General features: G+C 41.5%; 1 protein-coding gene across 4 annotated transcripts in view; it reads left to right on the plus strand.

The window, feature by feature from the left end:
• The window catches only part of usp6nl (USP6 N-terminal like), a 96,454-nt gene that overhangs the window by 28,345 nt on the left and 54,164 nt on the right, over positions 1-13,945 (plus strand). Inside the window, exon 1 of one of the 4 annotated variants that reach the window (XM_067582101.1) lies at positions 1,267-1,509. The exons of 2 other annotated variants lie outside the window; for them this stretch is intronic. In XM_067582101.1, the coding sequence (XP_067438202.1) occupies positions 1,485-1,509 (25 nt within the window). In that variant the 5' untranslated portion in view covers positions 1,267-1,484. Of the gene's footprint in view, positions 1-1,266; positions 1,510-7,101; positions 9,849-13,945 lie in introns of those variants that run through there. One more of the 4 variants, XM_067582099.1, reaches the window with a different exon arrangement.

Here is a 13,945-nt window from a genome sequence, read left to right on the forward strand (position 1 = left end):
GTTAAAAACCAGCCCTGGAAAGGCAGGACCAAAGCTGATGTAGAGTCGACCATGTGGGATGTCATGAAATTTATATAAATGGTAGAATGATAATGGTCACTTTCCCCATTTCCACATATATGCAGAGACAGATTTAGCTTCAGGAGCTGCTAGCAGCCACAAAAACAATCTCACCACACACATCTCACCATGCAGCCTTTCAACCCTCCATCTGTCTGTTCCTTCAGTTATCAGCTGCTAAAATCTTGTTTTTTTTTAAAAACGTTAAATGTAACCGGAGCTCCGCCGAAACTGTCCGTCATCTGAACCTTTCTGCTGTCGGACAGGTTCAGTAACGGTTGCGGTTAAACCACGACGTAACGCTTTTAAAAACAAGATTTTAGCAGCTGATAAGTGCAGGAACAGACAGCTGGAGAGTTAAAGAGCTGCAGGGTGAGATGTTGTTTATGTGGCTCCCTGCTCTGACTTCTGGCTCGTTTAAATGTCATTGAACTGTTTGTCTTCCTCTCATTATTGTCATTATTATTATTATTATTATTTGTCACTGAGCAACTCCTGCCCTCCTCTTCTCTCAGCTCCCTGCCTGCTTTTTTAGCATTTTTCTAAATGATGCAGTGGGTGGAGTCGGGCTCAGACCTTTGGGTGCAGTTATACACTTTACAAAAGACAAAGTAGCTTAATGAAAATCAAAGCAGGGGTATTGATTATGGGCACAAATATCAGGGTTTGCCTTTTAAAAACCCCATTAAGTAGTCAGTTCTTGTCCCGTAGAGACATCTTTGCTTCGTTAAGGTTTTAATTAGAACATTTTGGTGTAAAATTTTAAGTGAGGTTTTACAGGAAATTAGGCAAATAGAGCAGGACAGATGCTAATGGAAAGTTTCATTGTCTGTAACTACCCATGAAGGACACTGGAACAGAGCTGACGTCTGATTGGTCAAAAAAAAAAGTTGCACACTTCAGGCAGGAAATGACAGGAGGGGGGGAGGGATGTGGGGGGTGAGGGGGTGGGGGACAGGGGACAGGAAGTGCAAGGCAGAGCGGTGATGTTGTTCCAGTGTGTTTTTCTTTCTCGTCCGTTCCCATTCCCTCGCTCGCTGCAGCTTGACGCCAGGCTGGGAGAGGAAGGGGAGAGGAAAGGGAGTGAGAGGAGGACCCCCACCACCACCACCACCCCCCCCACACACACACAAACCCCCCCCCCCCCCCTCTCCCGGCTCCATACAGACATTAAACTGTTATGAACTGCTCTCACCCCTTTCAAAACGCTGACTCAAAACTATGTGTTTCACTGTCTCCAAGGAGCGTCGGACTGTCGAGATGTGCAGAAGGACGTTTGTTACTTTTGAAGCTGACAACTGACAGATAGTTGATGCTCTAGTCTTTTATTCTAGAGGTTTTAAAAACAGTATGTGACACTTAGGCTCTCTGCTACTGGACTACTTTAATCGGGTGGACAGAATCATGACTCCAGTGGGATAATAATGTTGCTGCATGTCTGTTGGAAGTGTAAGTAAGCAGTTCTTTGCTAATAAGTCGGCTGTAACAACTTCATAAGGTGATAAATTGCAAACACTTTGAGTCTGACAGCTTGTTTTGGAGACAATGAAATTGCTTTATGAAAGATTTTATTCTTGACAAACGCTCATTAACCGCAAAAACTTAAAAGTGTCTCTGCAGTTCACCTCAGATCTGTAGACCGCTTTAGCGTCTTTTAGCTGATTGTTTTGGTTCTGTTTCGGTTGACTCTCGCTGCTCTAATGGTGTAGTTTTCAGCTGCAGCAGGCGGCTGTTTCAGCAAAAATTCTCTAAAAACCCTCTGTACGCTACATAACTTAATGCATTTCAAATTAACACATTTAAATTCAATATATAATATAGGGATCCGCTTCAAAAATCCAATGTTGTTCAGGCTGTTCATCCAGCTGAACGTGAACGTTAATGTATTAGCATTTTAACATGCATGTTAAACAACTAGTGATGCTAATGTTTTCCATTTTAGCATGTTAGCATGCTAAGATTTGCATGTTAATATGTGTGTATGTGAACGGTAGTACGGTACGGTAGTTTGTAAGTGTAATAAGATGCTTTGAATGCTAGTTTGCTAACATTAGCATGGTATTGTGCTGTATTAGTGTTAATCTCAAGATGTCGCTGAGATCAGTGGTCTTTAGACTTTTCTTTATCACACAATGACTCCTGATGGAGGAATATGGACATTAAAACAACTACAACAACAACAACAACAACAACAAAAGAACTAGAAATAAATTAAGTGGGCAGCGACACTTGTTGGCCAGTAATGGTCAAATACAGCACAATTAAGAATACAATTATATGTAAATAGAATAAATGGATAAATAGATGAGCTAAAAGATATCCAAATAAGCAATAAAAAAAAATAAATGCATAAATATACCTATGAGCAAACAAGCACACTCAATATAAGAACACAAATATTCAATAACAACTTAAAAGTAGCCATTATTACTTTAAAAACGTAGCAAGATTAGAGAACTCTTTGATATATTTAGCAGGTCAAAAATAGAATTAAACTTTCAGGGAGCATTTTTACATACGTTCACCTCAAGTTTTGCAACTTTAACCCCATTTAACTCAGATATTTGGCATCATGACAGTATATAGATGACAGATAATCCCAAAAATCATAACATATCCCCCTTTAACTTAACTGTTCTGTCAGCTAAGGCAAACTAATACTCTGATACTCGTCACCTTTATGTTGTTTTGTTGGATCATAGTCATGTAAATATCTCTTCTTTGAGATTTGTTCATCAGTTTTAGATGAATCCTATAATAAGATGAAGTTTAAGTGTTTGACCAGGTGCTGGTAGATGAATAATCAAGTCATTAGGTCTCGCTAGCTTAAAGTATCAGTATTAGCCTCATAACTGGCTGTTGGTGTATGAAACTTTGCACAGAGATGAAGTGTAACTGTGAGCTAAATTACAAGCCGATATGCATCTGCTGGTAATGTGGTGAGTCGCTCGTGTTCATACGGCGTCTCATTGGCATTCAGCAGCAGGACTCCGAGCGACCGCGACGCACCGAAGCGCAGCAGGCAGCATTAATCAATGCGCCGAGCAATCAGCACCCAACCTAATTCAATCACCCCCCACCCACCACCACCTCCAACAGAACGCTGCTATTAGGACAACAGAGGAGTGTGTGTTCACATCACCATTATGTCTGTGTGATTTGTTGTTTGTGTGTGTGTGCGAGAGTCCCCTCCGCCAGCCACCGGCCGACCCAAAACAAACCCCTCTAGAGAGAGATAGAGATAGATGGATAGAGCGGGAAGAGGAAGCGGATAGTGAGCGGTGCAGAATCGGGGTTGCCGCTTTCTCGCCGTGTACGAGGGAGACAGAAGATCAGACATGAGGGCCAGGAAGACGACAGTGTAGTTGTCATTTTCTAGAGGAAGGGGGGGGGGGAGTTGAAGAAGAGACAAAGTGGCATTGTGTTGAAAAAAAAACTGACAGGCGGCAAAGACGTTGTGAAAACTGGAGGCAATTCTTGACTATAAACGGAGACAATAAAGTCTTGAAAGTCTTTTTGTGTCCCTCTCACAGCCTTCTTTTCTGTCGTGGGAAATATTTCACATGTTCTTCCAAAGCTCTGAGACTTGGCTTTCTAAATTCTTTACCTGTTATTATTCTGCTAAAGGTGTTTCCTTAAACCAACTGGGTTATTCAAAGGAGAGCCTTAACTAGTAAAGCTCATCTGGGGTCACAAGTATCTCCCATACGTGCAGAGATCCCAGTATTTGTATCTGTATTTGTTGAGGCAGCAAAAATTATTTGTATCTGTATTTGTATTTGAATAAAAGTGGAGAGAGGCTTAAAAACCCTGTTTTTGTTTTTATTACACTTTTAATTTTAGAAAATTAAAGTGTTCATGAATAAACTACCTTACGAAGGAACTGAAGTCTCCCAGATCATAGACGACTACTGATCTCTACCTATTTATACACCCATAACACAGAGACAGCGCACCATGTAACATGTAGAAGAACTTCAAAGGCAATTATTGCTTTGCACTTTTCATTTATTGCCTATTTTTTACAACCTAACTTTGTGGAAAGGAGAAGAAGAACAACAGGTGATGGAGAGTCCCCTGAGAGAACTTTGCTTGTGTCAGTAGCTCAACTTTATCTCTGGGGAACACCCCCAACAAATAACTTTTTAAATATTTGTATGAAACAAATATTCATATAAAACCCCACTATTTGTGCTTTGCTGAATAATGTTTTTTTTATTCGGGCACACCCCTAGTGGAAACAATTAGAAAGTTTAAAAAAAAACCTGAATGGCAGAACTAATCCAAAGGCTTTATTTATTCACAAATAAATGATAATGTTAATGTTCTCCACTCTTCCAGCTCTAAATCAGTTCATTAAGGCTTTTCCAACTTGATAAGAATTTTTCCTTCGAGCTGCAACCACAGCTCTACAAAAATATCGGCTTCTGCATCCGACACCTACCTGCTTTGCTGACCTGTGTGCAGAGTCACCTTCCCGTAGTCACATCCCAGATCAAAGACCCAATCACAGGTCGCCAGTTTGAGTGAAGAAGATGGCGGCCGGTACGCCGAGGCGAGGCGATGTATGAGCGGCTCGGCCAGACTTACAGTATCTGTCTATTCTCAATCAACTTGGCGGTTAAGGCGAACTCGTGGAGGTTCTATTGATCTGGTGTTTGTGAGACTGGACCTGTGGGTGCTGCCATCAATATGTCCCCCCCCCCCCCCCACCAACTGAGCTACAGTGATAGCAGCTCAATCCATATCTCTGCAGGTGCAGCTACCTCACTCCTTTGATAATCCTCTTCAAAAGCAGAATGTAAAGCAACTCAAGACTTTTCTAAGATTACATGTTGATCTGTGAGAAAGCTCTTTCTTGTGAAAGGTCTCTTAAGGTGAAAATGGCCACACAGTGCAGCAGCGTGTCACATGACTCGGGTCATTTGATCCCCACAACACACATCTGACTCGCCGCAGCACCTTAACAGGACCACACAAGTTATAGTATGAGTGTAACGCTGAGACTTTTAGAGGTCTCGTGTCTCCTCGTCCACTGCGGCAGCTGCAACAAAAGATGATGAAGATGATGTGTAGCAGCTGAGATGAAGCTAGATGAAGGTGTGAATCAGAGCTCTGAGATACAGACAAAACTAAACACACCTTGATATAGATAGCGACAATATTGTAGGGATGGCTGTTGGTGCTTTCACCGAATATTTAGGCTACACAATGAAATTTTTTGATGAATAATCATCAGTAATGTGGATATAAAGGGAAATAATAGAATAACTAGAACAGGAATATAACACTTATGTCATATCATGATATTATGATATAATATTGATTTATTGCCGAGCACTAGTATGGAGCTCTGGAATAATCTGACCTATTACAATATATATATACAATACATGCAATACAATATACAATATATACAAAAATAATAATAATATACAATAATATTAAACTTTCAGGAGGGACACTACTCACATGTCTTGAAAAAGTATAAAAATCAAAGCAGAAAACAAATAATTTGAGGTGGAATATTAAAGGCTGGTAGACGATAATAACAGAAAGAAAAACATCTAAACTTTTTGAAAATTAACTTATAATCTGCTAATTCTTATAATTCAGTTATTAGCAAATGTAATGATCCTTTTTGATTTATTAATACATCATATAAATGTTTGTTATTGTTTATTAAGATGATGTGTTACTATTGTAACTCTTGTGATTTGGCAACAAGGCAAAAAATGTGACAGGAATTGTTGCCAAAACTACAAAAATCAAACCCAAGTTGTAATAAACTGGAATTTTCTTTTAACTTAAAAGACTGAAACAACTAATTAGTCGACTCACAGAAAATTAATCATAATTCATTAATCCTTTGTCATTTTTTCTAGCAAAAATGCCAAATATTCATCATTTCTAGCTTCCTTATTATGAAGATTTGCTGTTTTTCTTTGTCATACGTGACATAAATGACGTGACATCTTTGGGTTTTAGACGGTCGGTTGGACAAAACGAGCAACGTGAAGACGTCATTCTGAGCTTTAAGACATCACGATGGGCATTTTTCCACTTTTTTCTGACATTTAATAAACCAATGAATCAACAGAAATCCCTATAAATCAGTTATTTGCAGCGTTGCTGTTTTGACAGACCTGTGCAGACTGGAAGTGTTTCTCCTGTAGCGTGGAGGCTAATTGGTAGGAGGTGTTATAGAGAGAGACTGTAGTTCCTGAAAGGTGCTCACAATTATGTTCGTAAAAGGCCACACTTTCACCTCATGTAGTGGGGGTCACAGCCTTAGCAACAGCGGGGTCTGAGGCATAGCAACAGCAGCCGCAGAGTCGGTCCAGCTATGCGGTAATTAGACCTTCTGTCTCAGTGACGGAGGATTGACATGCTAACAATTAAAGACGCACTTCATAACAAAGACATGTATGCATAGTGTGTGTGTGAGAGAGAGAGAGAGAGAGAGAGAACATGTGGGTCATTAGAGCTACGTGCATGTGTGTGTGTGTGTTTATTTAAACATAATGTGTGAGTTTTATAGTGTCTCCATTAGTATAAAGAATGAAGCTGCTGGTGTTAATACACAGCTGCTGCTCCTCTCTGCATGCTGCACTGTCCTTGAGTAGGTGCAGTGTGTGTGTGTGTGTGTGTGTGTGTGTGTGCGTGCGTGCGTGCGTGTGTGTATCTTCTCATTCAACATGGCAGTGAGCACTGATGGCATGCTGTGTTCATGTACCTTGAAGGTACCTCAAGGTACTTCAAGGTCACCGTGGGGTCAGTTCATCTTCTGAACCGGCTCGAGTACAGAGAGGGGAGAACATTACTCACCGCCGGGGCTGCTGGGAAATCCAGTTTGTATTTGAAACTGGAGATGAAAAGGAGGAGGAGGAGGAGGGATGGTAGGGTTTGGCCGACAAAAAGTTATTTTTCTTTGTTTTATTTTATTATTTTGTGTGGCTGGTGGCCACCAATAATTATTTATAATTTATATTTTAATTATTCTTAATTTTCTAAATTCTTTTAGTTATAAAATAATGTATTTTTCATTACATTTTGCTCGTTTATTTTATTTTTTATGCTTTTTTTTTGTCCTATCGTTTAACACTCACTATATCTCTAAATGTGATACTTTTCATGGCTTCTTCTGTAGTTATTTGAAAAGTTTCTGAATTAGCATTTAGATCACAGTTTCTCATTGACAGCCACTGAAATATGATGAATTTTGCATTAAATACATATGTAGTTTAACAAAGAGCCGTCGAGTCAAGAGTTTGAAATAGTAAGTCAGTGTAACGCGGCTGCAGATAAAGAAACGACAGCATGAGAGGGAGGGATGCATCAACATCTGGAGGTATAAACGGATTGATTACAGCGAGATGATGATGATGTTAGAGAGAGGAAGAGGAAGAGGGAGGAGATGCAGTTTGTGGATTGATTAGAGATGAAATAAAGGACGGGTGAGGAGAGTACACGAAGATAAGAAACGGAGAGCTAACGAGAGAGGAGGAGAATTACTGAACGAAGACTTTATTGTGACGTGTATTAAGACGTCTCAGATATAATTAAAACTAATGAGAAGATTGCAGTCTGAGTCTTCAGTGTGTTTACAGCAGACCGCTCCTAACCACACCCGGCTGTGACCTTTCAACCCACACACACCAGTGCAGCTGTGTTTTTAAGATGATTTCTTTATTGCTCCAAAACAAATGAACATTCTTCTAGAAATGATTCGAAATAAGACCGAAAAAAAAAGCTGTTCTGCAGCAGATCTGAAAAAAATTTGTGTGCATAGATTTTGCACGACAAGTCCGAGACTGCACTCTTCTTCTTGCTTGTTTTCTTTCACACATCTGGTGAGAAATGAAGCCTCCGAACTCTTTTTCTTTGTTGTATTTGAGCATAAAGAAGACGCCAATAGCTGTTTACTCTCCGTCAATCCAACAACACTAAACAAACACAGATTTCATCGGTCAAACGTTCGTTTCTTGCCTCAAACTTCCAGATGAAACAACACAACTCTGACTTTTTTTTCTGCGTGTTGAATTAATGTAACCGCCTGCTTGGTTTTATATGAATATCTTGCACTTAAATTCAGACTTTGAGCAGATTTGTTGCACCAGAAACATGTTGTAAAAGATCTTGAATGAACTTTCCTGCACTGACACTTGTTTTAAGAAAGAATGTCAATTATGGATAAATGTTAATTGATAAGCTGGTGATTTTTGGCCGTCATCATGTGATGTAACAGCCTAAATTTCATGCGTAATGTTCTTTATTTCAATCTTGAAAAGCAATTAGATAAATCTTTACGGTGATAGAAGAGATGCTGTGGGAGTGAAGATATCGACAAAGACAGTTTGTGAGAGGGCGTAACCTCAGGATGTCGGCGTCGCTGATGCTGCCGGGACACACACATATATATACTCATAATAATACACACACACACACACACATCTCTCTCTCGCCTCGCGTTCACCCCTTTACATTCGGCTCATGTTCTCAGCTTCACAGCGAACGTACACGAGAGAAAAAAAAATAAAGGGGTGGGTGGGTGACCGAGACAGAAAGCGACACAATGAGAAGAGGAGAGAAGAAGGGAGGGGAGGGGAGGAGTGCAGGAAAGCAGAGAGAGAGAGAGAGAGAGAGAGAGGAAGGGAGGGAAGGAGATGCTGTGGGTGAGCGAGTGTAAGCGCTCATTAATTTGAATTTAAAGGATGTGAAGAGAGGACAGCAGAGCGAGCGAGCGAAGCGAAAGCAAGCCAGCGTTTGCAGGACCGAGGGAGGAGACGGAACGATGGAGGAAGAAAGAGATGGAACAGAGGAAAAAAAAAGAGATGAGAGAGAGTTGGGAGAGAGAGACAGTTGAGAAGCATTATCAGTGATCAACTGTGCATGTATTGATCCACAACTACCAGGTGGTTTGGAGCCACAGAAGAAGAAGAAAAAGAAGAAGAAGAAGAGGAGGGGAAAAAAAAAAAGAGGGTTTCTCTGTTCTGCCTCTCCGCTGCCGACCGCCAAATGAAGTGTGTGAGAGCGCTCCAGCTGAGCAACACACACACAAACACACATCACACACGCCAGATGAACACATTCAGTTTTGCAGAGAGGAGAGCCGGCGCTGCCAGCAAACATCCTCCGCTACTTTCAGCAGCCGCCAGTAGTTGAGTTGAGATTTATAGGCTGTTTCATGTGGACCAGAGGCACCGTTTGAAGCAGGTGAAGCGTTTATCAGATGGTGAGTGTGTGTGTGTGTGTGTGTTTGCTGCTCCGCTGCACATTTTTTTTGTTTGAAAGAACAGCAAAGAGTATCTGAGAACATTTTTGAGTGCTGGAGAGTTTGTAGAGGAAAAAAAAAACATCAAGAAGATAAAAGAGGAGAAGAAGATCGAAAGAAAAAGGCGTTTTTTTTTTTTTTTTTAACCAGCTCTCATACGGGGGGCAACACCCAGGATTGAGATCCAGATCTGGAGGTGGAGTGGGGTGGGGTGGGGGGGCGGTAGTGGGGGAAGTAACGTGGTTCTCGCCTCTTTATCGGGATGCTGAGATCTCCGAGAGCTGGGAGTCATGGTGCGGATTAAGGGATGAGTCCTGAGGAGGAACCGGGGAGGGATGAGGTTGTGGAGGGTGAGAGGGCAAGAATGGACCGCCTCTGCCCTGTGGCACCTCCGGCTGCCTCCTCCTCCACCTCTACTGCCGCCGCCGCCACCTCCCTGTGAGCATGCAGGTCCTACAGATCGTCAAGGAGCTGGTGTCACCGTCCAGACGCAGGGCAGCCGCCAGATTCGGAGGTGTGTGTGCACATACAGTAACCCATAAAGTCCTTCTTTCATTTAATTTTTGTGCAAACCATCCACTATGATAAGTGTTCTCCACCTGTTATATGACGGACATCAATCCACAAATCAAACAAGGCTGAATGTCAGGAGGAGGCTTTTATGAGTCTTGTGAATGAATGTTTGCAGTAGGGTTTAACCAGTATAAAGGCGCTTTATTAAAACTGGTTATTGGCCTGTTATGTATGTAATCCTCTGCTGATATGATGAAGGTCTGTGTTTTTACTCTTCTAGTGGTGTCTGTCTGTGTAAAAACCAGAAACGAAGGCTGCCTCAGGGACTCACCTGAATCATTTGTACGCTGTAGGTTTAAGTGGAAGGTATCGGTGTCCCATGAGAGTCCAAACATCACGTTAGAGGCTTTTCCACTGATCTCTATTTTTATAATCGATAGAATCAGACCAGTTTTTCTGCTCTTAAAGGGTTCACTTACAAACTAGTGTGTCGTCCAGTCATATTTTAGGGCAGGGGGGCACAAAGGTTGTCTTCATAAAGAGGTACGAGATGCAGAGAATCCTACAGCCGCTCCTCAAAGGTGTTCATGGTTTTGTGCTCGGCTGTAGTGCTTGTTGTGGTTGATGTTCAAACCCTGCATACTTTCTCACATCTTCACTGCTGGGTGAAGATGGTGCCATTCTGACTCTGGGAAGGTGTGGGTGGAAGGAGGGAGGGGGAGGGGGGGGGGTTCAGAAACTGTTAGACAATCAGACGAGCCCTTGGTTTGAAGCGTACCGAGGCCTTAGATGTGTTCAGACTGAATGCAAACACATTTCAGAGGCTAAATATTTGCACACTGTTCAAAGTCAAGGAAAAGACTGAGAGCGGACGCAAACAGATACGTGTTTGCTTTAGGTGGCACAAATTCATCCGCATGAGTTGAAGCATAAGCTTTTATGACTCCACTTCAAGAAATCCTGGAAAGAAGAAGAAGAAGAAAACCAAGAGAAAGGAGAAAAACAGTAAAACTAAAGCTCCTATAAGAGATCAGTCTGAACACAGCCACTCAACACACACACATGATCATGACAAACCTTTGCTAGCTAGATACAGCTAGCTTAAGTCTTTGTATCTCTGTACAGCTGGTACGGTGGTCGTTTGGTGCAAATAAGCACAAAACGTTGCAGCAGCTGCTTCGCATTGAGCCTGAACGCACCATAAAAGTCAGTTTTATATCAAGTTGTCTCTGTTTCTGTTGTCATTCTCGACTTTGGAAACGCAATACAGTCTCACTGCAGGGTCCATTTAGTCGTCTTGAGGAGCTTTCGATCGTGTTACGTTAATCTTCTTCAGCAGTTGTCGAAATGTTTGCATTTCAGTTTGTCCGACCACTGTCAGGACTTCTCGTCCATGCTGGCTTCAAGATTGAAGGTTAATGTTTTGCTCACGATAAACTTTGTTTCCTTCTTCTGTCCTTGTAACTAAAATCTTCACAAGGAACTTAATTTATAAAGAATTCACAATATATTATAGTAAAACACTAGACAGCGTTGTACATCTGAGATATAGGACGTCTAAAATCTGTATGTCTTTGTAAAACCAGCATTTGGAAACACTGAATACCTGCAAGTTTGGGATTCTTTGGCATGAAAGTGTTCAAATTGAAAGACAGATGAATCTGCAAAATGATTTCATAGATAAAAAGTGTTGTTCTGAATGTCATTGCAGATAAGGTTAAACTTCTGCTGTGTGAATGGGATGGACTTTCCCCCAGAGTCACCACTGTAATAGCTCTGTTGCTTTGGGAGATATGAATGTGTGTGTGTCTATGTGTATGTGTGTATGTGTGTGTGTCCTGCAGCTGCATTTCTCTGGTGTGCAATGAATAATGAAGCATGATGCCCGCGGTAATGGAACACTCTGTGACCCCCGACCCCCTTATTCTGTCTCCTGATTGGATCGGCCTGTACGCGGTAGCCCTCGATCTGTGTGTTCTGTCGCAAAACCAGCGAGCGCTGTTTTTATCGTCGCAGCTTTTTGCTCCTGCAGGAGGAAGAAAGATGCAGCTTATTGACTTCACGCTTCAGTGCTCTTTAAATAATAATAAAAAAAAAGCCTGTATATGTCCAGAGGAATGATTTGCATAAATATAACAAGGGGTTGATGGGCAGCAAAATTGGTGCTTCTTACTGATTTCTCCTAAAAATGTGTTTTAATAAGGGAAGTGATGATAATTTATGATAATTTTTCCCTAAATACCTTCACTCTCAGTCATATTTCCATGTCTGTGTGTACTTAAATTTGCGTATTTCACCTAAATTGGCTTTAGAGAACATAAAAAATAGTTCAAAGTAATATTTTTCATCATCAGCCTCTCAGTAAGATATTAGCTTTAGCTCTGTTTGTAGCCTCTTCCTGATTTGTGCCATAAAGCGATTCCAGTGATGCCGTAAAACCGTCCCATTACGTCTGCTACCGAAGCACAAAAGCCAGGTCTCAAACCTCTGAAGTATTTAATTTATGCAACAGAAGCCTGTGTAAAAGCTGAATACTGTACACCTGCTCTAAAAGCTTCACTTTTAAAGGTTTTTTTTTATTCAGTTACAAAATGCGTCTTGTCTCCTGCCAGCTGGCTTTGGTAATAGCTTTAATTTATCAACTAACCCCACTAGTGCACTCATGGAGGGCCAATTAAACCTCGCAAGCAAGCACTGCGGTTCGGGTTCCGTTGGGAAGTCAATATTTTAAGGTAGAAAAGCACTTTTTGTACTGAATCGTCGCTGGTTAAATGATAGATGGTGGCAGATGTTACATTTTGAGGCAGCGAACAAGGTCGAATGTTGTCTCCGGTTTTCGCCAGGGGGCCGGTGATCAAAGTAGTTTAATGTCACAGCGAAATAACAACTTAACCTCTTGAACCGATGTGCAGCGACCCAGCCGCCAGAGTGAAATATTGATATTGTATGTTTCTGTAAACCACGGATACATTGAATCTCTACATCTCAATCTCTATGTTTTAATAATGATCGCATTTTAAGCTTTTCAGGTGTCATTTAATGCTGCATTAAATTGCTGTTATCAGTTGAATAATTATGTTCTATGGTGTGACAGCACTGTGGTTAAGGTCTGGTTAGGTTTAGGCACAAAAAACATTTGATTAGGGTTAGGGCGTCAGGGGGTTAGGGTTAGGGCGTTAGGGTGTTAGGGTTAGGGTGTCAGGGTGTTAGGGCGTCAGGGTTAGGTTTAGGGTTAGGGCGTCAGGGCGTTAGGGTTAGGGTTAATACCTGGTTTTGTCGGTTGAAACAGGAAGTGAGCAGTGCTCTCAAACAGCGGTCTCTGCTGCAACTAACTCTCTAGCCAACCACCCAACCCACCTCCTCCTAACATGGACGTGAGCTCATATAGATGTCATCTGAACTATGTCACTTTCCCTAAGACGCCTATTGTAGAAATGTTGATATGCTTCATATTAAACGTATCGAAACGTAGAGATTTGACGTATCTGTGGTTTTAACGTACAATGTCAACATTTTATTCTGGTGAGTGGGCTTTGTGTCTCACTACTCAGTCATCATTTTAATGGAGTCGGTCCAGAGATATGACTGGGTTTGTGGTAGAGGTAACAAACTTATCACTGTATTAATGCTTTTATTGAACCCATTTAAATAACACCATCACCTCTTATCATTTTCCTTTATCTAACTGGGACTTTTACATCTACATATATCTATATGCTACGTCAAATGTACCTCTTCTGGATGTTGAACTCAGTTAACACTGTGGACCAGCTCTAACTCATTTTGCAAACATGCAGTCAGCTAAAAATAAAGTTTTAAAGTTCTCTGATAAAACATTGAAAAACCTGCAAGCACAAAGTGCACGACCAGAGTGTACTTAACCTTCAGCCTCCAGCTGCAGCTACACTCACAATGCTGTCAGACAGCGTCGTGAGTGTGTGCTAGACCCGCCGACAAGCGTGTGAAAGTTCTGGCGAGGTAGGTAAGTGTGTGTGTAATCAGCTTTAAAGGCACAGACACTTAAACAGAAAGAGTATTGCAGAGATTTCAGATGCTTTATCGACTGCCTCGGAACGATTCGCGCTCTCTGTTCGGCTG

This window comes from Thunnus thynnus, chromosome 23, assembly GCF_963924715.1.
Source record: "Thunnus thynnus chromosome 23, fThuThy2.1, whole genome shotgun sequence".
In the NCBI taxonomy this organism is placed as follows: domain Eukaryota; kingdom Metazoa; phylum Chordata; class Actinopteri; order Scombriformes; family Scombridae; genus Thunnus; species Thunnus thynnus.